The following is a 24,200-nucleotide window of genomic DNA, read 5'->3' on the forward strand; positions in this document are numbered from 1 at the left end:
GGTCATCACAGTCCTCCTTTTGAAATTCAGCCTGTAGCTGGTGTTCGTAGGAGACTGTGATTTCTTCTATATGCAGCAATGCTGTGGCATTGTATATATTACAGGTGATCAGACCATTGCAAGTTCAAGACCCCACAAGGGTCTGTTAAATACAATACAAAATAGAAACAAATGTTGTTTAAAAAAAAAATCTGAAAGAAATATAAAGGTTTCTAGTCGCCTCCCCTTTTACCACATTAAAATTAAGAAATCAGACTACGATCAGTCTGTCAGACTATGTCCCTATGCAGTCAGACACGACCATTACACAGTACAGAGCAAGGACACCTATATGATTATCTTAGCACAGGAACATTTTATATAACACATCCAATTCTGGAAATTATTACTATTCTAAGATCTACTGATTAAAATGAACTTTTGAACTTTGTTCTTGGCAAAACCCCTTTAAGCGCAAGTGTCAGTGTCCCATATACAGAGCCTTTATCTATATTTGTTGTATTCTGTCTTGGAAAGATTTTCCTATTTTTATCTTTTGGTTCTTGTCACGGACTTTGATAACTTGTTTATATACAGTCTTTGGGTTATTGCCTGTATAACACGTATTGATTGTTTTTCTAAAGTGTTTTATTTGATGTATTGTTATTAACATTAGACAAAGTCTCATTGGTTTAAATTCTGAGCATTATTGATTAGCCTTGGAAGTCCCCCCCCCCCCCCCCCTCACTTTTCTAATGTGTTTTGTTTTTTTTTTTGCAGCTTCCCCAAAGAAAGTCTATCAATACATCTGTCCTCCGATCCCTTAACCCAGGAGTGTTTAGAAATGTGGAGTATGAGGTTTGGATAAAATCACAAAGAGGTAAAACTATATAATAAGCTGAAGTGGATCTGGCCTTGAATCACAAGAGTACAAAATGGGGAGCACGAGTCTCCGTAAAGTGGAGGTTTTCGTGCTGTTGTCGCCTTGCTGGGGGGTTTTGCCTGATGGTGTATCGGAACATGTGGAAACACAGATCTCGTTCCTGGATAAACATTTGCCCCAAAGTATAAAACTACGGTAATTGAAGAGGTTTTGCATTACCTGGACAACCTGTTGTTAAAACCATGCCTCCTCTAAAATAAAAAATAACAGTCGTGGCCAAAGGTTTTGAGACTGTCCCAAATTTAGGTTTTCACAGTTTGCTGCTTCAGTATTTTTAGATCTTTTAGTCAGATACTTCTAGAGTTACTGAAGTACAGTTTTATTAGTATTTGATAGGTTTTTACAATTAAATTGACAAATACATAAAATATATACAAAGACTCAATTTTTAATGCTTCTGCAATTCGCCCTGACATGCTGAACATCAGCTTCTGGACCAAAACCTGATTGATGACAGCCCATTCTTATCTAATTAGTGGTTGGAGTTTATTACAATTTCTGTGTTTTTGTTTGAGGATTGACCAAAGGTTCTCAATGGGATTGAGACTTAGGGTGTTTTCTGGCTTTGAACCCAAAATTTCACTGTTTTGTTCACTGGGCCACTTGGTTATCAGTTTTTGTGACGTGGCACTCCATCATGCTGGAAAAAAGCATTGCTCATTACTAAACCGTTCCTAAATCGTTAGGAGAAGTTGCTCCTGGAGGATGTTTAGATGCCATTTTTTATTAATAGCAGTGTTTATAAGCAAAATTGGGAGTGACCCCACTACCTTGGATGAAAAGCAACCCCACACATGCGTTGTCTCGGGATGCATTTCTTTTGGCAGAACACAGGACTCATGGTAGCGCTTATACTCCCTTCACAGACGCGCTGTGTGTTCGGACATGTATCATAAATGCTGCAATCTAACAATCATTGGCTACTGATGGGTTGCAGCGGTCTTAATTTCCTCTTCCGAAACTGTTTCTTCTGAGAGAAGAGTGAACGTTTACATGCAGCACTGTTTCATTTAGGAAGGGGTGGTCCAAGTAGTAGACAACTCCTTTAACAAATTAGTATAGTATAACAATTAGTGATAAGCGAGCACTACCATGCTGGGATGCTCGGATTGTTGCCATTGAATATAATGGAAGTCAATGGGGAACTCGAGCATTTTTCCAGAAGATTTTTTTTTGAGCACCTGAGCCTGGTAGTGCTCCCTCATCACTAATAACAATGATGGCTGATGACTGGTACACAAAGCTTTATTTGAATGCTTTTATTTTTTGTATCATCCTTATTTTCTCATAGATTCTAGGTTTTCTTCGCAGGGCCCTCACTCCTCTTGTTCAAATTGTGGAATTATGTGTTTCTCTTAAATGTCTTATGTAGCTCGTAAATGTCTCCGCTGATTTGTAAAGTGCTGTGGAATATGTCGTCACGTTAAAAATAAAATGTATTATTTTATGGTTAAATTTCATGGGAATTGATAATAAAACAGTAGAAAGAAGCAAAAAGAGAAGTAGCGTTCAGAAAGAAGTGCAGAAGTTTCTGATCTCTGTGCGCCAGTATTACATATTCCACTGGACACTCACTAAATGGCGTTAGGTGCCGAGCTTTTTCTGATCCACCCATAAAAACCTAAATATTTAATACCTTTAACCGCTATTTCTTTGTCGCTCCATTGGGAGACCCAGACAATTGGGTGTATAGCTTCTGCCTCCGGAGGCCACACAAAGTATTACACTTAAAAGTGTAAAGCCCCTCCCCTTCTGCCTATACACCCCCCGTGCATCACGGGCTCCTCAGTTTTTCTGCTTTGTGCGAAGGAGGCTGACATCCACGCATAGCTCCACATCTTAGTCAGCAGCAGCTGCTGACTATGTCGGATGGAAGAAAAGAGGGCCCATAACAGGGCCCCCAGCATGCTCCCTTCTCACCCCACTCTGGTCGGTGGTGTTGTTAAGGTTGAGGTATCCATTGCGGGTACATAGGCAGGAGCCACATGCTGTTTTCCTTCCCCATCCCTTAAGGGCTCTGGGTGAAGTGGGATCCTAATCGGTCTCCAGGCACGGGGACCGTGCTCCCTCCGCAGCCCCTGGGGAATCTGCTGGACAGGAGCCGGGTATCGTCAGGGACAAGGCCCTGCTACTGTGAGGTACTCTGTGTCCCCTTGGGGGACCGCGCATGGAGCGCTTGTGCCATACACACTGCAGCACTGCTGGGTGTGTTAGTGCGCCGGGGACTACCGCGCCGACCGCGCTTATTTGCCGGCCGCGCTTATAACTTTAGTCCCCGGCTTTTGCGGCCTAGTATCGCATATTCCCGCCCCCAGGCCTGCCAGTCAGGGGAAGGGCGGGACGCTGCACAGGACGTCAGCGCTGAGGGCTGGAGCATACTTTGTATCCTCCTCCCCCTCACTCAGCACAGTGGAGCACCAGATTCCCGCACTTTCTAGGGCACGCCCACGGCCCCCTCCTCCCCACAGAACGCCGGCAGCCATTCCTGTCAGCACTTCTGACGCTGGAGAGGAGAGACAACACGGCTCTGGGAGGCCCAGGCAGGGAATCTGGTGATCACACAACCGCTTTGAGCGGTCGGTAAGCAGCACCTGAGGTGCTGGCCCCACTGAGTGCCGAAGTGTACATATATATATATGCTTATATGCTATACATTTACACTGTACGGTCGCACTGTTGATTTTTGGCTATATACCCTCCTGGATTGTACTCAGAGGAGACAACAGCATGTCGTCCGCAAAAAGCAAGGGTGCCAAAGCACAGGCTTACTTTGCAACCTGTACCTCATGTGCGGCTATACTACCGGCAGGTTCCACCGACCCTCATTGTGTGCAATGCTCGGCCCCTGTGGCACTTACTCAGCCGGAGCCTCTGCTACTGGTGGCCCAGGTGGAACCACCTGCTACCACTGTCCAGGTGACAGGGACGGAGTTTGCAGTATTTGCTGACAAACTGTCTGAGAGTATGGATAAATGGTCTGCTAAGATACTAGAAGCCTTACAGTCCAGACCGGTGACTCAGGCCCCGGGCACTGTTGAATCATTGACCCCAGGCCCCCCTCAGTTGGAGCAGCAAAGTGCTCCTGGGGTGACCCATAGGTCCCAGGGTGAGGTCTATGACACGGACCGCAGCCCCAGGCCGCCTAAGCGGGCTCGCTGGGAAATTCCCTCGACTTCATCACACTGTTCAGGGTCTCAGCAGGAGGACTCTCTGGATGATGAAGCGGAGGTAGCAGATCAGGATTCTGATCCTGAGGCCGCTCTCAACCTAGATACACCTGAAGGTGACGCCATAGTGAATGACCTTATAGCGACCATCAATCAGGTGTTGGATATTTCTCCCCCAGCTCCTCCAATTGAGGAGTCAGCTTCTCAGCAGGAGAAATTCCGTTTCAGGTTTCCCAAGCGTACAATGAGTACGTTTCTGGATCACTCTGACTTCAGAGAGGCAGTCCAGAAACACCGAGCTTGTCCAGATAAGCGTTTTTCCAAGCGCCTTAAGGATACACGTTATCCCTTCCCCCCTGACGTTGTCAAGGGCTGGGCTCAGTGTCCCAAGGTGGATCCTCCAGTCTCCAGACTGGCGGCTAGATCCATAGTTGCAGTGGAAGATGGGGCTTCACTCAAAGATGCCACTGACAGACAGATGGAGCTCTGGTTGAAATCCATCTATGAAGCTATCGGCGCGTCTTTTGCTCCAGCATTCGCAGCCGTATGGGCACTCCAAGCTATCTCAGCTTGTCATGCGCAGATTAATGCAGTCACACGTACGTCTGCTCCGCAAGTGGTGTCCTTAACCTCTCAGGCGTCGGCGTTTGCGTCCTACGCCATTAATGCTGTCCTGGACTCTGCGAGCCGTACGGCGGTAGCATCCGCCAATTCGGTGGCAGTCCGCAGGGCCATGTGGCTACGTGAATGGAAGGCAGACTCTGCTTCCAAAAAGTTCTTAACCGGTTTGCCATTTTCTGGCGACCGCCTGTTTGGTGAGCGATTGGATGAAATCATTAAACAATCCAAGGGAAAGGACTCATCCTTACCCCAGTGCAAACCAAACAGACCTCAACAACGGAAGGTACAATCGAGGTTTCGGTCCTTTCGGTCCGCGGGCAGGTCTCAATTCAGCAGAGTCCTCCCTTCAGATCAATGTTCTGGAGATAAGGGCAGTGTATCTTGCCCTAAAGGCGTTCCAGCCGTGGCTGGAAGGCAAGCAGATCCGAATTCAGTCGGACAACTCCACAGCGGTGGCATACATCAACACCAAGGCGGAACACGCAGTCGGCAAGCCTTCCAGGAAGTCCGGCGGATTCTGCTATGGGTGGAAGCCACAGCCTCCACCATATCCGCAGTTCACATCCCGGGCGTAGAAAACTGGGAAGCAGACTTTCTCAGTCGCCAGGGCATGGACGCAGGGGAATGGTCCCTTCACCCGGACGTGTTTCAGGAGATCTGTTGCCGCTGGGGGATGCCGGACGTCGACCTAATGGCGTCCCGGCACAACAACAAGGTCCCGACATTCATGGCACGGTCTCAAGATCACAGAGCTCTGGCGGCAGACGCCTTAGTTCAGGATTGGTCGCAGTTTCAACTCCCTTATGTGTTTCCTCCTCTGGCACTGTTGCCCAGAGTGTTACGCAAGATCAGGTCCGACTGCCGCCGCGCCATCCTCGTCGCTCCAGACTGGCCGAGGAGGTCGTGGTACCCGGATCTGTGGCATCTCACGGAGGGCCAACCGTGGGCACTACCAGACCGACCAGACTTGCTGTCTCAAGGGCCGTTTTTCCATCTGAATTCTGCGGCCCTCAACCTGACTGTGTGGCCATTGAGTCCTGGATCCTAGCGTCTTCAGGGTTATCTCAAGAGGTCATTGCCACTATGAGACAGGCTAGGAAACCAACGTCCGCCAAGATCTACCACAGGACGTGGAGGATATTCTTATCTTGGTGCTCTGATCAGGGTTTTTCTCCCTGGCCATTTGCCTTGCCCACTTTTCTTTCCTTCCTTCAATCCGGATTGGAAAAAGGTTTGTCGCTCGGCTCCCTTAAGGGACAAGTCTCAGCGCTCTCTGTGTTTTTTCAGAAGCGCCTAGCCAGACTTCCACAGGTCCGCACGTTCCTGCAGGGGGTTTGTCACATAGTCCCTCCTTACAAGCGGCCGTTAGAACCCTGGGATCTGAACAGGGTGCTGATGGTTCTTCAGAAACCACCTTTCGAGCCAATGAAGGATATTTCTCTCTCACGCCTTTCGCAGAAAGTGGTCTTCCTAGTAGCAGTCACATCACTTCGGAGAGTGTTTGAGCTAGCAGCGCTGTCATGCAAAGCCCCTTTCCTGGTGTTTCACCAGGACAAGGTGGTTCTGCGTCCGGTTCCGGAATTTCTCCCTAAGGTGGTATCCCCCTTTCATCTCAATCAGGATATCTCCTTACCCTCTTTTTGTCCTCATCCAGTTCACCAATGTGAAAGGGATTTGCACTTGTTAGATCTGGTGAGAGCACTCAGACTCTACATTTCTCGTACGGCGCCCCTGCGCCGCTCGGATGCACTCTTTGTCCTTGTCGCTGGCCAGCGTAAAGGGTCACAGGCTTCCAAATCAACCCTGGCTCGGTGGATCAAGGAACCAATTCTCGAAGCTTACCGATCTTCTGGGCTTCCGGTTCCCTCAGGGCTGAGGGCCCATTCTACCAGAGCCGTGGGTGCGTCCTGGGCTTTGCGGCACCAGGCTATGGCTCAACAGGTGTGTCAGGCGGCTACCTGGTCGAGCCTGCACACTTTCACGAAACACTATCAGGTGCATACCTATGCTTCGGCAGATGCCAGCCTAGGTAGGCGAGTCCTTCAGGCGGCGGTTGCCCACCTGTAGGAAGGGGCCGTTTTACGGCTCTATTACGAGGGTTTACTTTACCCACCCAGGGACTGCTTTTGGACGTCCCAATTGTCTGGGTCTCCCAATGGAGCGACAAAGAAGAAGGGAATTTTGTTTACTTACCGTAAATTCCTTTTCTTCTAGCTCCAATTGGGAGACCCAGCACCCGCCCCTGTTCCCTTCGGGCTGTTGTTCTTTGTGTACACATGTTGTTCATGTTGAATGGTTTCAGTTCTCCGAAATTCCTTCGGATTGAATTTACTTTAAACCAATTTATAACTTTTCCTCCTTCTTGCTTTTGCACCAAAACTGAGGAGCCCGTGATGCACGGGGGGTGTATAGGCAGAAGGGGAGGGGCTTTACACTTTTAAGTGTAATACTTTGTGTGGCCTCCGGAGGCAGAAGCTATACACCCAATTGTCTGGGTCTCCCAATTGGAGCTAGAAGAAAAGGAATTTACGGTAAGTAAACAAAATTCCCTTCTTTTGACTATTGTCAGTCTATTTTTTTTCTTATAGCTTTACTATTTAGTTAGCGTTCGTGTTCTGATGATGTCATTAAATGCTAGGGAGGGACATGCATATATAACAAAGATCCATGTTCTTTGCTCTATAATGAGGTCATTCTGCACATTATATCCTTACTCACCTGTTATTGTGCTTGGATCAGTCACTTACTGGATCAGGATCTGTAGCCTGTGGCTTATGTTATGCTATCAGCTGATCAGTACACCACCATTGTATAGTAGTAGGCTCATACTTTTCTGGTTCTTGTGTCTTAGATCAGCAAAAGCTGGATTTCTCCATCGCTGCTGGCATGCAGTATTCTGTTGGAGACAAATGTCAGGTAAGTTATTTTGAAATTATTGTATTTATTCTAGAAAAAAGAAAATCACTTTTTGGAAGAAATTATGTAAATGAGATGAGCCATGTTTTGTTTTTTTTTTAAAGTAAAATGAAGGTTCATGAGACCCAGCTAACAAAAGAAATTCAGCTGATCTTTTTAGAATAAAGTAGCATTCTGTGCAATCCGGTAGTTGTGGGGTTTGGGTACTTCTGCTCTTTAATAACCTCTTTAGGGGAGGTCCCCAACCGTTCTGACCTTGAGAGCCACATCCAGCTCTGAAAGATGGTCGCAAGCCACCTTCAACTATGAGCGAGGTTCACGAGCCACATCCAGCTCCCGCCTCCTCACAGTAGTGACACCCAGAACCCCCATTATTAGTATAATGACAGTCAAAGCTTTTCCACGGAAACCACACCGAGGCAGTATATCAAGATCCAGGGGTTCCTATCTCCATTCAGATCTGCTCTTGTGGGGCTAGTCACAAGTCACCATCTATAGAGCTGCTCTTCATAGCTGCTTGCTAGACCTGGCGCTTATACACCAAGCTGGAAGACAGCCGCGAGCCACATATTACAGGCCTACGAGCCACAAGTTGAGGACCCCTGATATATAGATATATAGGATGGTAAGCCATACACCTGCCTTTATCAGACACGAAGAAAGTGTATAGCTCAGAAGAAAGTTGATGTTTTAAAAAAAACTGCAATAAAGTAGCATCCAAGATGCAAGGTCTAATTGTAATGGATAAAGCACAACTAGGTAAATAGATGCTTTGTTTAGTATAGGTGCACTTTTTAAGTTAGAGAGCAAGGTTAAAAGCAGGCTACTGATTATAGGAGAATATAATATTCACTAAGTGACACTTGTTCTCCACAGTTAGTGACAAAATCAAACAAATAATTTAATTCAGAAAACAATATATAAATATAATATACAGTACAGACCAAAAGTTTGGACACACCTTCTTATTCAAAGAGTTTTCTTTATTTTAATGACTTTGAAAATTGTAGATTCACATTGAAGGCATCAAAACTATGAATTAACACGTGCAATGAAATACTTAAACAAAAAAGTGTGAAACAACTGATATGTCTAGGTAGTCTAGGTATTCTAGGTTCTTCTAAGTAACCACCTTTTGCTTTGATTACTGCTTTGCACACTCTTGGCATTCTCTTGATGAGCTTCAAGAGGTAGTCACCGGAAATGGTCTTCCAACTACCTTGAAGGAGTTCCCAGAGATGCTTAGCACTTGTTGGCCCTTTTGCCTTCACTCTGCGGTCCAGCTCACCCCAAACCATCTCGATTGGGTTCAGGTCTGGTGACTGTGGAGGCCAGGTCATCTGGCGTTGCACCCTATCACTCTCCTTCTTAATCAAATAGCTCTTACCCAGCCTGGAGGTGTGTTTGGGGTCATTGGCCTGTTGAAAAATAAATGATGGTACAACTAAACGCAAACTGGATGGAATAGTATGCCACTGCAAGATGCTGTGGTAGCCATGCTGGTTTAGTATGCTTCAATTTTGAATAAATCCCCAACAGTGTCACCAGCAAAGCACCCCCACACCATCACACCTCCCCCTCCATGCTTTACGATGGGAACCAGGCATGTAGAGTCCATCCATTCACCTTTTCTGCATCGCACAAAGACACGGTGGTTGGATCCAAAGATCTCAAATTTAGACTCTTCAGACCAAAGCACATATTTCCACTGGTCTAATGTCCATTCCTTGTGTTCTTTAGCCCAAACAAGTCTCATCTACTTGTTGCCTGTCCTTAGCAGTGGTTTCCTAGCAGCTATTTTACCATGAAGGCCGGTTGCACAAAGTCTCCTCTTAACAGTTGTTCTAGAGATGTGTCTGCTGCTAGAACTCTGTGTGTCATTGACCTGGTCTCTAATCTGAGCTGCTGTTAACCTGCAATTTCTGAGGCTGGTGACTCGGATAAACTTATCCTCTGCAGTAGAGGTGACTCTTGGTCTTCCTTTCCTGGGGCGGTCCTCATTTCAGCCAGTTTCTTTGTAGCGTTTGATGGTTTTTGCCACTGCACCGTTGACACTTTTAAAGTTTTCCCAATTTTTCGGACTGACTGACCTTCATTTCTTAAAGTAATGATGGCCACTCGTTTTTCTTTACTTAGCTGCTTTTTTCTTGCCATAATACAAATTCTAACAGTCTATTCAGTAGAACTATCAGCTGTGTATCCACCAGACTTCTGCACAACACAACTGATGGTCCCAACCCCATTTATAAGGTAAGAAATCCCGCTTATTAAACCTGACAGGGCACACCTGTGAAGTGAAAACCATTTCCGATGACTACCTCTTGAAGCTCATCAAGAGAATGCCAAGAGTGTGCAAAGCAGTAATCAAAGCAAAAGGTGGCTACTTTGAAGAACCTAGAATATAAGACATATTTTCAGTTGTTTCACACTTTTTTTATTAAGTATTTAATTCCACATGTGTTAATTCATAGTTTTGATGCCTTCAATGTGAATCTACAATTTTCAGAGTCATGAAAATAAAGAAAACTCTTTGAATGAGGTGTGTCCAAACTTTTGGTCTGTACTGTATGTAATTTATATAATTTATTAAAACACCCCTGTTAGAGCATTTGTATTGAAATAGGTCAACTTAAATCCAAGCAAAGAAAGTTGATAGGGAAGGTCCAATCAGAGGGTTAGCTGGATCAGACAATTGATGCGCATGCGATGCAGCAACCAGGGAGCCCTAGCCGGTGGTGTCCCTGGAGATGGAAGCAAGGCACTGGGCTGCGAACAGCATATGGCATTGCAGTCCATAGGTACGGAAAGTGAAGAGATCTATACTTGCGCGTTTCAGGAAACTGGTTTCCTTGAATGGAGGAGCCTCATTTTTCAACCTACAAGTAACAGGTATGGATGGTACAGTCTGCTGCTTTTTGGGCTTAGCCAATATATTTCCGTTTTCTACTTATTTTTGTTCGGTACTCGTAATGAGCAGTCAGATGCTTGGACACCCTCGACTCGACGGAGTATAATGGCATTCAATGGGAAACTCTGGAACATCTTCTTTAAAAATGCTAGAGTCCCTTATTGACTTCCATTATACTCTGTACATGGGTTGAGCCTTCCAAGCGTCCAACTGCTCATTACGAGTACTGAACACCCGAGCATGGTAGTGCTCGCTCATCACTACTGGTGAAATTTTCTTAATTCTTTGTATTTATCTCAAAATGTTGCTTGTGTTCAGTGAATAGGAGCCCTGATTATTATCTACATGATATGAAGATCTGTCCAGTTCATGATGGGCACACAGACTGAGCTCATTGTGAGACACCAATGTGAATTCTGCAATAATACTGTGGCAAGCCCTGCAATTGTGTAAATAGGACATGTTCTCATGGCAACAAACAGTGGGGGTTTCTATTTAATGACTGGAAGGAGAGATGTTGAAAATGAAGTATCGATTCTCAAATTTGTACAACGTTTTATCATACAAAAACTAATCATTGTGTGTTAAAAGTGGAATGCCTTTACCAATGTCTTAGCCTGCACAGTTCTATTAAGCTTCATTCATAACTGATATACTATGGATGTGTCCTTCCTTTCCTTTTCTCTTGGCTGGAGATGACCATTGATGACATGATCAGCTTTGGAGGGGGGGCACAAGTTTTTAGCTACCCTGTCCGGCATTGTAACGTAAAGGTTTTTCTTGTTATCACTGGCCATCTTGCAATACTCATCCCGGAGTTACTTGAGTCACACATGTGTATCACATTTATGACCATTGTACTGAGGTCACCTAGTAGCTGCCTCATATGGATATTTCTTCATCGTTCCTTATGGGAGACCCAGACCATGGGTGTATAGCTTCTGCCTCCGGAGGACACACAAAGTACTACACTAAAAGTGTAGCTCCTCCCTCCGAGCATATACACCCCCTGGATGACAAATCTAACCAGTTCAATGCTTTGTGTTCAGGAGGTCACACACACGCATGCATTCTCATCCGATTTTTGATTTTTAATTTCAAAGATTTGGAAGAAAAGCGGGTCCAGTCTGGACTCCCAGCATGTCCCTTCTCACCCCACTGTGTCGGCGGTGCTGTTAAGGTTGATTTTACAAGGCTGGAGCCTTCACATGCCGCGCTCCTTCACCATCCCCTGAGGCTCTGGCTTGAAGTGGGAGCCATCACGGTTCTCTCTGCTTTGCAGGAGACCGGTCTCCATCCGCAGCCCTGTCAGGATCCTGCCGGACGGAGAGTTTACCCCCCCCAGGGACCTGGCCCTGCGTCTCATAAGCTTATTGAGACGTTATTTAGGGGTCCCGGGTATATTTATTGTGGGGAGAGTGTGTTTTGTCACTTTGCTGTGATTTCCGGCCGGTTCTCTGGTTTTTTCCTGAGAACCGCGCCGAGGGTGCCTGCTCGTCGGCCGCATGGAGAAATCTAGGCCCCGGCTTCAGATGCGGCCTAGTTTCGTTTTCACTGCCCCTGCATGTCAGTCATGCAGGGGAATAGTGCGGCGCCGCCCACCGGCCGTTCAGCAGAGGGGAGGACACTCCTCTCTGAGGAGATGTTTCCCTCCCCTGTATCTCTCCTTGGCCCTCCGGTTCCCGCTCTTGGGCTAAACTCCGCCCCCCCTCCTCACTCCGGCGCCATTTTATGAGCGTTTACACACTGATCGGCGCTGGCTGCTGCAACTTCTGCATCTACTGGGGGTCCGAGCTGTGGAATCCGGAGGGCACACAAAAAGCGGTCTGGTAAGCCACAACCTCTGGTTGTGGGCTTTATTATACACTCTCAGGGGGTCATTCTAAAGGAGTGTATTCTTTACTGCAGAGCCTCCACCTCAGCAGCATGTCTCTCACTAGGAGCAAGGCTGCAAGGCTTTACTCTATTTGCACTGCATGTCAGCTCATTCTGCCTGAACCGAGCACATATCCACATTGTGATGCCTGCTCTAACATGGTGGTGCCTCAGCCTGGAGCCTCCTCAGGGGTCCCTCCGGCTGCTCCGGCCCCGGTGGCTGAACCCCCCGGCTTGGGTAGCATCGTTTTCTAAAGCTATCTCCCAGTCCTTTGCCGACTCCATGGGACAGCTGTCCCGGACTCTGCTGACCATGCATCAGCCCCCTTCTCAGGGCGCCTCTGCTGCTCCGACTTGCTCTGCAGAGCTCACAGAGCATGTTTTATCTGTTCCCGGACCCCGTCCTCCTAAACGGAGACGCAGGGACTCTTCTCCTTCCTCGTCCCACGGCTCTGATTCACGAGCTGAATTGCAGGGCGAGGAGGATGCCTTTACTGTGGGCTCGGACGCCACCTCTATGTACCCCATTGATTTATCTGAGGGTGATGCGGATGTTAGTGACTTGACTGCATCCATTAACTCCGTACTGAACCTCAATCCTCCAGTGTCAGAGGAACAAGCCTCTCTGGTAGAAAAACACCAGTTTACCTCACCTAAGAGAGCAAGGAGTATGTTTTTTAACCACTCCAGTTTTCAGGCCACTGTTACCAAGCCCAGGGCCTGTCCTGACAAACGCTTCCCAAAGCGTAGTTCTGATGACCGTTTTCCCTATCCACCAGAAGTGGTCAAGGAGTGGGCTCACTCACCAAAGGTAGATCCTCCGGTGTCTAGAATCTCAGCCCGGACAGTCGTGTCTGTGGCCGATGGCACCTCTCTTAAGGATCCCACTGACCGCCAGGTTGACCTTCTGGCCAAATCTGTATATGAAGCGGCAGGGGCCTCGTTCTCCCCGTTCTTTGCAGCAGTGTGGGCTCTTAAGGCAGTCTCTGCTTCTCTGGCGGAGATACATTCCCTCGCCAGGGACTCTATACCTGAAATGGTTGCTTTAACTTCCCAGGCTTCGGCTTTTTCATCCTATGCCATGTCTGCCATTCTGGAGGCTTCTCACCGCACGGCGGTGGCTTCCGCTAATTCCCTCGCGATCCGCAGGATCTTGTGGCTTCGAGAGTGGAAAGCAGACGCTTCTTCCAAGAAGTTCCTTGCTGGGCTCCCCTTTGCTGGGTCCCGGCTGTTCGGTGAACAACTGGATGAAATTATTAAGGAAGCTACTGGCGGGAAGAGTACTTCCTTGCCACAAACTAAAACCAGAAAACCTGTCCAGGGCAGGAACCAGTCGAGGTTTCGTTCCTTTCGTTCCTCTAACTGGTCATCCTCTAAGCCCTCAGCTTCGTCCACTAACTCAGCCAAGGATCGAAAACCCAGCTGGCGCGCGAAGCCGCGTCCTCAGAAGAGCGGAGGAGCCGCTGCCCCTAAGGCAGCCTCCTCTTGACTATCTGGCTGCGCCAGCAACGTCCTTGGTCGGTGGCAGGCTCTCCCACTTTGGCGACGTGTGGTTTCAACACGTCTCCGATCAGTGGGTGCGGGATATCATCTCCCACGGCTACAGGATAGAATTTTCTTCCAGCCCACCAAACAGATTTTTTATGTCCACTCCCCCCTGCTCCAAGGCCGCCGCCTTCTCACAGGCCGTGGCATCCTTGCAGGCCAACGGAGTGATTGTTCCGGTTCCCACCCGGGAACGGTTCAGAGGTTTCTACTCAAACCTCTTCCTAGTCCCCAAAAAGGACGGTTCCTTCCGGCCCATCCTGGATCTCAAGCTTCTCAACAAGCATGTTCAGGTGCGGCACTTTCGTATGGAATCTCTGCGATCGGTCATTGCCTCAATGACCCAAGGAGATTTTCTAGCATTCATCGACATCAGAGATGCCTATCTGCATGTGCCAATTGCAGTTTCACACCAGCGTTGCCTACGTTTTGCAATCGGAGAGGAACATTTCCAATTCGTGGCTCTCCCCTTCGGGTTAGTCACGGCCCCTCGTGTATTCACCAAGGTCATGGCAGCAGTGGTTGCGGTTCTGCACCTCCAGGGGTTGGCAGTGATTCCTTACCTGGACGACCTTCTAGTCAAGGCTTCATCCAGTGCAGACTGTCAGCGGAGTGTCTCACTCACTCTCGCCACGCTTGTTCAATTCGGGTGGCTTGTCAATCTGCCCAAGTCCACTCTGTCCCCGACCCAGAAACTTACGTACCTGGGGATGCAGTTCGAGACTCTGCCGGCACTTGTGAAGCTGCCCTTAGTCAAACAGCAGTCCCTTCATCTGGCGGTGCGTTCTCTGTTGAAACCCCGCCGTCATTCCATCAGGCACCTCATGCAGGTGCTGGGTCAGATGGTGGCGTCAATGGAAGCGGTTCCCTTGCCCAGTTCCATCTGCGTCCTCTGCAGCTGGACATTCTCCGCTTTTGGGACAAGCGGACCTCTTCCTTGCACAGGCTAGTGGCTCTGTCGCCACAGACCAGGAGCTCTCTTCAGTGGTGGCTTCGGCCCCTCTCTCTGTCTCAGGGACGCTCCTTCCTGTCTCCGTCCTGGGTGATCCTCACCACGGATGCCAGTCTCTCCGGCTGGGGAGCAGTATTTCTCCACCACCGAGCACAGGGCACTTGGACTCCGTCCGAATCAGCCCTCTCGATCAATGTGCTGGAAATCAGAGCTGTGCTCCTAGCTCTCGTAGCCTTTCACCACCTGTTGGCGGGCAAGCACATTCGAGTCCAGTCAGACAACGCGACAGCAGTTGCCTACATCAATCACCAGGGCGGGACACGCAGCCGCCTGGCAATGTTGGAAGTCCAACGTATCCTTCAGTGGACAGAGGACTCCAAGTCCACCATATCCGCAGTCCACATCCCAGGCGTAGAAAACTGGGAGGCAGATTATCTCAGCCGTCAAACCGTGGACAGCGGCGAGTGGGCCCTGCATCCGGCAGTGTTCCGGTCAATCTGCCGCAAGTGGGGCACTCCGGAAGTGGATCTAATGGCATCCCGGCACAACAACAAGGTTCCGGTTTACGTGGCTCGCTCCCACGATCCTCAGGCCTTGGCAGCGGACGCGCTGGTTCAGGATTGGTCCCAGTTCCGTCTGGCCTACGTGTTTCCCCCTCTAGCTCTCTTGCCCAGAGTCCTGCGCAAGATCAGAATGGAGTGCCGTCGGGTCATAATCATTGCTCCAGACTGGCCCAGGCGAGCTTGGTACCCAGACCTGCTCCGTCTGTCCGTAGAGGTGCCGTGGCATCTCCCGGACCGCCCAGACCTTCTCTCTCAAGGTCCGTTTTTCCGCCAGAATTCTGCGGCTCTCAGATTGACGGCGTGGCTCTTGAGTCCTGGATCCTGACGGCTTCAGGCATTCCTTCCGAGGTCATCTCCACTATGACTCAGGCTCGGAAGTCTTCCTCGGCCAGGATTTACCACAGGACTTGGAGGATTTTCCTGTCCTGGTGTCGCTCTTCCGGCCATGCTCCTTGGCCGTTTTCTTTGCTGACCATCCTGTCCTTTCTACAGTCCGGTCTGCAGCTAGGACTATCCCTCAATTCCCTCAAGGGACAGGTCTCGGCTCTGTCAGTGTTGTTCCAGCGGCGTATCGCCCGACTGGCCCAGGTGCGCACCTTCATGCAGGGCGCATCTCACATCATTCCTCTTTACCGGCGGCCTTTGGATCCCTGGGACCTTAATCTGGTCCTCACGGCCTTACAGAAACCCCCTTTGAGCCTCTTAGGGAGGTTTCCTTGTTTCGACTTTCACAGAAAGTGGTCTTTCTGGTGGCCATAACTTCTCTCAGGAGAGTCTCTGATTTGGCTGCGCTCTCTTCGGAGTCACCCTTTTTGGTTTTTCACCAAGACAAGGTGGTTCTCCGTCCGACTCCGGACTTTCTCCCTAAGGTGGTGTCTCCTTTCCACCTTAACCAGGACATTTCATTGCCTTCCCTTTGTCCGGCCCCTGTGCATCGCTTTGAGAAAGCGTTGCATACTTTGGATTTGGTGCGGGCGCTCCGGATCTATGTGTCACGCACCGCTGCTCTTAGGCGGTGCACCTCTCTCTTTGTGCTAACCACGGGTCAGCGCAAGGGTCTCTCGGCTTCTAAACCGACCCTAGCTCGTTGGATTAGGTCGGCCATATCCGATGGCTACCAATGTTCTCAGGTGCCCCCTCCGCTAGGGATTAAGGCGCACTCGACCAGAGCTGTCGGTGCCTCCTGGGCTTTCAGGCACCAGGCTACGGCTCAGCAGGTTTGTCAGGCTGCCACTTGGTCTAGTCTGCACACCTTTTCGAAGCACTACCAAGTGCATGCTCATGCTTCGGCAGATGCGAGCTTGGGCAGACGCATCCTTCAGGTGGCTGTCGCCCATTTGTGAAGTTAGGTTTTGCCTACTTCTCAGTTTCTGTTTATTTCCCACCCATGGACTGCTTTGAGACGTCCCATGGTCTGGGTCTCCCATAAGGAACGATGAAGAAAAAGAGAATTTTGTTTACTTACCGTAAATTATTTTTCTTATAGTTCCGACATGGGAGACCCAGCACCCTCCCTGTTGCCTGTTGGCAGTTCTTGTTCCATGTGTTTTCACCGGCTGTTGTTGTAGACAGAGGTTCCGGTTATTCCGGGTTTTACTATATCTCTACTTATGGGTGGATGTCCTCCTTCAGCTTTTGCACTAAACTGGTTAGATTTGTCATCCAGGGGGTGTATATGCTCGGAGGGAGGAGCTACACTTTTAGTGTAGTACTTTGTGTCCTCCGGAGGCAGAAGCTATACACCCATGGTCTGGGTCTCCCATGTCGGAACTATAAGAAAAAGAATTTACGGTAAGTAAACAAAATTCTCTTTTTTTTTTTTTATTATTGCCTTTTAGGTTTCTCTGATGTAGTATACTGATGCCTAAGTGTATATGCCAATGATCAGGACTCGCTGCGTTTTGGACGCAGAGGGTCCTGACCGCAGCTGCTTGTACCCATGATCAGGGTTGGGTGTGCAACGATCTCTCGCTTGTGTTGTCCCTATGGAGGACTCATGCGAATCCGCAGCAAACAATTGGCATGCTGCGGTCTGGAAAGACACATGACAGGTCAGTGTTTGCTGCAGAAAAAGAAGCATAATGGGCACGGGATTTCGAGAAATCCCAGTCACTATGCTTGTACTGTACACTGCGGCGTTTTGGACGCAGCTGAAGCATGCTGCGTCCAAAACGCAGCAAACACTGATCATGGGCACGCACCCTTAGTGCTCATTATGTGCTCACGTCTCCACTTACATTCAGTTGATGATTTAAGATGTTTTTTGGAAATATTTGCACTGCATGAGTTATATTGCACTGTTCTTACTTGATTCATTATGGTAATTACTGATTGCAGGTTCGCTTGGAGTCGGGCGGAAGGTTTTATAATGCACATATCGAGGAAGTTGGAGCAGATAATGCATCGGCTGCCGTCTTTGTGGAGGAACTGGGGCAAAAGTACATATATTCTTTTTTACATTTTTGTGTATAACCCCTTACTAACATGTTGTATGGATACATCATATGCTGGTCCCTTGACTTTGATGCAGGCTTAGATGATGGTGGATTTATTCAGTTATGTGCATCCACCAGCCATGATTGGAGTGAAGCTCCACTCTCATGTGTTAACCTGTTAAATTCCGCTGTCGATCTGTGACATCGTCATTTACCTTGCGCCACCAGAGGGTCACACTGTTCTCATTACCTATCGGTGCCCGCACACAATGCTCCGATGGGTTGCTGTGACAGCTAGGGATTAGTGATGAGCGAGTATGCTTGTTACTACTCGGTACTCGCACGAGTATCAATGTACTCGGGCTACTCGGCGGGGACCGAGTAATCTCGCGATACTCGTGCTGTACTCGTGGTCTTCATGTTGGCGCTCTTTTTACAGCCATCCCTTATGCAGGGATTGGCTGGCAGACCACTGCAATGCCACAGCCCTGTTGTGGAATTGCAGTGATTGGCCAGCCCGCACAGCGTGACCGTGCCTTTAGCCCGACACTTCCCCGCTCGGCTACGGCCCCTCCCGCACTCCACTCCGCGTGTATATATATATGCACGCTTACACACACACACACACGTTTTTTTTTTTAATTTACAGTTTTATGGTTTCTACATGCTGCCGGGGGTCATTTCAGAATAATACTCGGGTCTCCAATAGGATAACATTGGGCTCGGTGCTCGGGCTGAGTACACGAGTATTTTGAGATGCTCGGCCCGAGCCTCGAGCTCCCGAGCATTTTAGTACTCGCTCATCACTATTAGGGATCTGTTGCTGACATTCAAAGGAGACCGCAAGTTTTGCTGTAACAATACGTTGGTATTGCTGTAATTAGCACAAGAACGCAGATGATTTCGGGTTCAAGTCCCATAAGAAAAGTAAAAAGTATAGTACAATGAAAAGTAAAAAAAAAAGTTTTAAAAAAATATAACAAAAAATGTATAAAAGTTTAAATCACCCCTCTTTTCCCCAATAAAATTGAGAAATAAAAAAAAATGCACGTGGTATTGCTATGTTCGTAAAAGTCAAACTTATTAAAATATAGAAAGTATTAAACCGATTAGTAAACCGCGTAGCGAGAAAAAAAATCAAAACGCCAAGATTGTGGTTTTTATACTGCCACAACCGGGCAAAAGAATGCAGTAAGATGCAATCAAAATACTGCATGTACAATGAAGTATTCTCAATAAAAATTTTAAAAAAATCAAGCCCTCACGTGGTTATGTTAGAATAATAAAATAGTTACAGCTCTTGGAAGAAAAGGAGGAAAAAAACGAAAGTGCAAAAACGGAAAATTGCCTAGTCGAGAAGGACTTAAAGGATGACGACACAATTAGAATCAGTTTATTCACTGAAGACACGTTTAACTAGTGAATCGAGACTGTGAATTTAAAGATCAATCTACGAGAAATAAGGAGATTTCCCTGCCAACATTATATTTGTGTTCCTTATATGTACTATTGATTTATGAAAAATAATTAAAGCAGCGATTATTCTTTAAATGCATGTATTTTCAGCTAAGCTATTTTTTGCAATTGGGTTTCATTAATAAATTTACATTAATCGCCTTCTTTAGCTTTTGTATTGCTGGCTGAATGAGTTAAAGTTGTTTTCGGAGCATAGCGTGCATTGTGAGGATCTTCCAATGCTGGCGGCGAGTAGTCATGTGACTGCAAGTATGTGATATGCATAATTCCGGCTACGTTCCAACTAGACGATCAGTTGTATTTAGTGCCTCAGCTCTTGTCTAGTCAGAATGTGGCCGAGTATGCATATCGCAAACTTCTGGTCACATGATTGCTCAGTCTTGCCAAAGGCAACAGAAATACTATTAAATCAGTTTTATTTCCCTGCAGCTATTCGCTTCCAGTCACTAGGGCGCTGTAACAGCCACACTCCCTAAAACATGAGTGCACTGTAATTACTCCACTGCACACTGACAGTCTGCTCTGTAGCATGTATGCAGTGCTGACAGTCAATTAAAGTGCCAGTGCATTCTTTGTGAACGGTGATGTAACCTTTCCCTGCACCTCCCTGACAAGTGGAAGTGAGAGGCTAAAGCGAGAATATAACTTCACTTTCTTCGGCGCTCCATTGGGAGACCCAGACGATTGGGTGTATAGCACTGCCTCCGGAGGCCACACAAAGCAATTACACTAAAAAGTGTAAGGCCCCTCCCCTTCTGGCTATACACCCCCAGTGGGATCACTGGCTCACCAGTTTTCTGCTTTGTGCGAAGGAGGTCAGACATCCACTCATAGCTCCACTGTTTAGTCAGCAGTAGCTGCTGACTATATCGGATGGAAGAAAAGAGGGCCCATATAGGGCCCCCAGCATGCTCCCTTCTCACCCGCGGTGGTGCTTGTAAGGTTGAGGTACCTATTGCTGGTACAGAGGCTGGAGCCCACATGCTGTTTTCCTTCCACATCCCCTGGAGGGCTCTGTGGAAGTGGGATCTTGCCGGCCCCCAAGCCCTGAGGCCGGGCTCCATCCACAGACCCAGAGAACCTGCTGGATTCGGAGCATGAGTACAGTCAGGGACAAGGCCCTGCATCATTCAGGTACTCGGTGTCCCCGGCAGGCACGGACACTCTCAAGGCTTGCTGAGCGTTATAGTGCGCCGGGGGACAGTAGCGCTGTGCGCTGGGGTTAGGTCACTGCAGCTTTGCTGAGTGACGTTACATGTTGGGAACTACTGCGCCGACCGCTCCTGGAGCGGCGGCGCAGCTGCGACTTGTGGTGCGCCGGGGACTTTGCGCCGGCCGCGCTTTTACGGCGGCGGCGCTTCTAACTTTAGCCCCCGGCTTCTGCGGCCTAGCGCCGCTTCGTTCCCGCCCCCACCCTGTCAATCAGGGTAGGGGAGAGACGCTGCTCAATGGGCAGCGCCGAGGGCTGGAGCCTTATTTACATGCTCCAGCCCTCTCACTAGGCACAGTGGGAAGCAGGTTTCCCGCTCTTCGTCTGTATACGCCCAGGGCCCGCCCCCCCTCTCCACAAGGACGCCGGCAGCCATTACACATGCAGTCTGGCTGGGGAAAGGCAGCAGGCTCTGGGAGACCCAGACTAAAGGGATTTCGGCGACCACACACCCGCTCTTAAGCGGGCGGTAAGCAGCATTTTAGTGCTGGCCCCACTAGTGCCTCAGTGTTATATTAGTGTACTTTTTTCTTGGTACCAAATATATTTATATAGTTGCACTGTAAGGTCGCTTCTTGGCTGGACACCCTGTACTGCTCTGAGGAGGCAGCAACATGTCATCCGCAAAACGCAAGGGTGCCAAGGCACAGGCTGTATACACTGTTTGTACTGCATGTGGGGCTGATCTACCGGCAGGCTCCAAAGACTGACATTGTGTGCAATGTTCAGTCCCAGTGGCACTTCGTCAGCCAGAGCCTATTGTGGTGGTAGCCCAGGCAGAGTCGCCTGCGAACCCTGCCCCGGTGACGGGGTCAGAATTTGCAGTTTTTGCTGATAAAATGTCTGTGACTATGGCAAAAATCCTGGAGACCTTGCAGTCCAGGCCAGTTGCGCAGACCATGCATACTGCTGTGTCTATGTTCCCCGGCCCCCCTCAGCTGGAATTAATCCGTAATTCAAGGGGGTCCCAGGCATCACAGGCTGAGGGCTCTGACTCCGATGACAGTCCCAGTCCGCCTAAGCGAGCTCGCTGGGAGAGACCCTCCACGTCATCACGCGGATCAGGGTCTCAGCGAGAAGGGTCTCTATATGATGACTCAGAGGTGGGTGATCAGGAGTCTTGTCCTGACGCCGCACTCAATTTGGATACGCCAGATGGTGACGCCATGGTAAATGACCTTATAGCGGCCATCAATAGGCTGTTGGATATTTCTCCCCCAGCCCCTTCAGCAGAGGAGGCAGCTGCACAGCAGGAGAAATTCCATTTCCTGTATCCCAAGCGTAAATCGAGTACTTTTCTGGACCACTCTGACTTCAGAGAATCCATCCAGAAACACAATACTTATCCGGACAAGCGTTTTTCTAAACGCCTTAAGGATACACGTTATCCTTTTCCCCCTGACGTGGTCAAACGCTGGACCCAGTGTCCAAAAGTGGACCCTCCAATATCCAGGCTTGCAGCTAGATCCATAGTTGCAGTGGAGGATGGGGCTTCACTTAAAGATGCCAATGACAGACAGATGGACCTTTGGTTGAAATCTGTCTATGAAGCTATCGGCGCGTCGTTTGCTCCAGCATTCGCGGCCGTGTGGGCGCTCCAAGCTATTTCAGCTGGTCTGGCACAGGTGGACTCTCTCATACGTCCAGCAGTGCCGCAAGTGGCGTCCCTAACTACACAAATGTCTGCGTTTGCGACCTACGCTATCAATGCGGTACTGGACTCTACGAGCCGTACCTCAATGGCATCCGCCAACTCTGTAGTTTTGCGCAGAGCCTTGTGGTTAAAAGAATGGAAAGCAGATTCTGCTTCTAAAAAATGTTTAACCAGCTTGCCATTATCTGGAGACAGACTGTTTGGTGAGCAATTGGCGGAAATCATTAAACAGTCCAAAGGTAAGGACTCCTCCTTACCCCAGCCCAGATCAAGCAAACCTCCACAGAGGAAGTGGCAGTCAAAGTTTCGGTCCTTTCGAGGCTCGGGCAAGCCCCAATTCTCCTCGTCCAAAGGGACTCAGAAAGAGCAAAGGAGCTCTGATTCCTGGCGGGCTCACTCACGCCCCAAGAAAGCAACCGGAGGTACCGCTTCCAAGGCGGCTGCCTCATGACTTTCGGCCGCCTCCCTCCGCATCCTCGGTCGGTGGCAGGCTCTCCCGCTTTTGCGACATTTGGCTGCCACAGGTCAAAGACCGGTGGGTAACAGACATTTTGTCCCACGGGTACAGGATAGAGTTCAGTTCTCGTCCTCCGCCTCGGTTCTTCAGAACTTCCCCACATCCCGACCGAGCAGATGCCCTTCTGCAGGCGGTGAATTCTCTAAGAGCAGAAGGAGTGGTGGTCCCTGTTCCTCTTCAGGAACGAGGTCAAGGTTTTTACTCCAATCTCTTTGTGGTGCCAAAAAAGGACGGCTCATTCCGTCCTGTTCTGGACCTAAAACTGCTCAACAAGCATGTGAACGCCAGGCGGTTCCGGATGGAATCCCTCCGCTCAGTCATTGCCTCAATGTCTCAAGGAGATTTCCTAGCATCAATAGACATCAAGGATGCTTATCTCCACGTGCCGATTGCTACAGAGCACCAACGCTTTCTACGCTTCGTGATAAGAGACGACCATCTTCAGTTCGTAGCTCTGCCATTTGGTCTGGCGACAGCCCCACGGGTGTTCACCAAGATCAGGGCGGCAGTGGTAGCAGTCTTGCACTCTCAGGGACACTCTGTGATCCCTTACTTGGACGATCTACTGGTCAAGGCACCCTCTCAAGAGGCATGCCAACTCAGCTTGACTGTTGCACTGGAGACTCTCCAGACGTTCGGGTGGATCATCAACTTCTCAAAGTCAAATCTGTCACCGACCCAATCACTAACGTATCTTGGCATGGAGTTTCATACTCTCTCAGCGATAGTGAAGCTTCCGCTGGACAAGCAGCGGTCTCTACAGACTGGGGTGCAGGCTCTCCTTCAAAGTCAGTCGCACTCCTTAAGACGCCTCATGCACTTCCTCGGGAAGATGGTGGCGGCAATGGAGGCGGTTCCGTTTGCGCAGTTTCATCTGCGCCCACTTCAATGGGACATTCTCCGCCAATGGGACGGGAAGTCAACATCCCTGGACAGGAAAGTCTCCCTTTCCCAGACGGCCAAGGACTCTCTGCAGTGGTGGCTTCTTCCCACCTCATTATCACAGGGAAGATCCTTCCTACCACCGTCTTGGGCGGTGGTCACGACAGACGCGAGTCTGTCAGGGTGGGGAGCAGTTTTTCTCCACCACAGGGCTCAGGGTACGTGGACTCAGCAGGAGTCCACCCTTCAGATCAATGTTCTGGAAATCAGAGCAGTGTATCTTGCCCTACTAGCCTTCCAGCAGTGGCTGGAAGGAAGGCAGATCCGAATTCAGTCGGACAACTCCACAGCGGTGGCATACATCAACCACCAAGGGGGGACACGCAGTCGGCAAGCCTTCCAGGAAGTCCGGCGGATTCTGATGTGGGTGGAAGCCACGGCCTCCACCATATCCGCAGTTCACATCCCCGGCGTAGAAAACTGGGAAGCAGACTTCCTCAGTCGCCAGGGCATGGACGCAGGGGAATGGTCCCTTCACCCAGACGTGTTTCAGGAAA

The 24,200-nt window shown here is 49.1% G+C and overlaps 1 protein-coding gene across 1 annotated transcript in view; it reads left to right on the forward strand.

The window, feature by feature from the left end:
* Positions 1–24,200, forward strand: part of OTUD4 (OTU deubiquitinase 4) — a 147,654-nt gene that overhangs the window by 65,705 nt on the left and 57,749 nt on the right. Inside the window, exons 9-11 of the mRNA XM_075348081.1 lie at positions 760–859; positions 7,562–7,626; positions 17,807–17,907. Of these exons, the coding sequence (XP_075204196.1) occupies positions 760–859; positions 7,562–7,626; positions 17,807–17,907 (266 nt within the window). The remainder of the gene's footprint in view (positions 1–759; positions 860–7,561; positions 7,627–17,806; positions 17,908–24,200) is intronic.

This window comes from Anomaloglossus baeobatrachus, chromosome 1, assembly GCF_048569485.1.
Source record: "Anomaloglossus baeobatrachus isolate aAnoBae1 chromosome 1, aAnoBae1.hap1, whole genome shotgun sequence".
Taxonomy (NCBI): domain Eukaryota; kingdom Metazoa; phylum Chordata; class Amphibia; order Anura; family Aromobatidae; genus Anomaloglossus; species Anomaloglossus baeobatrachus.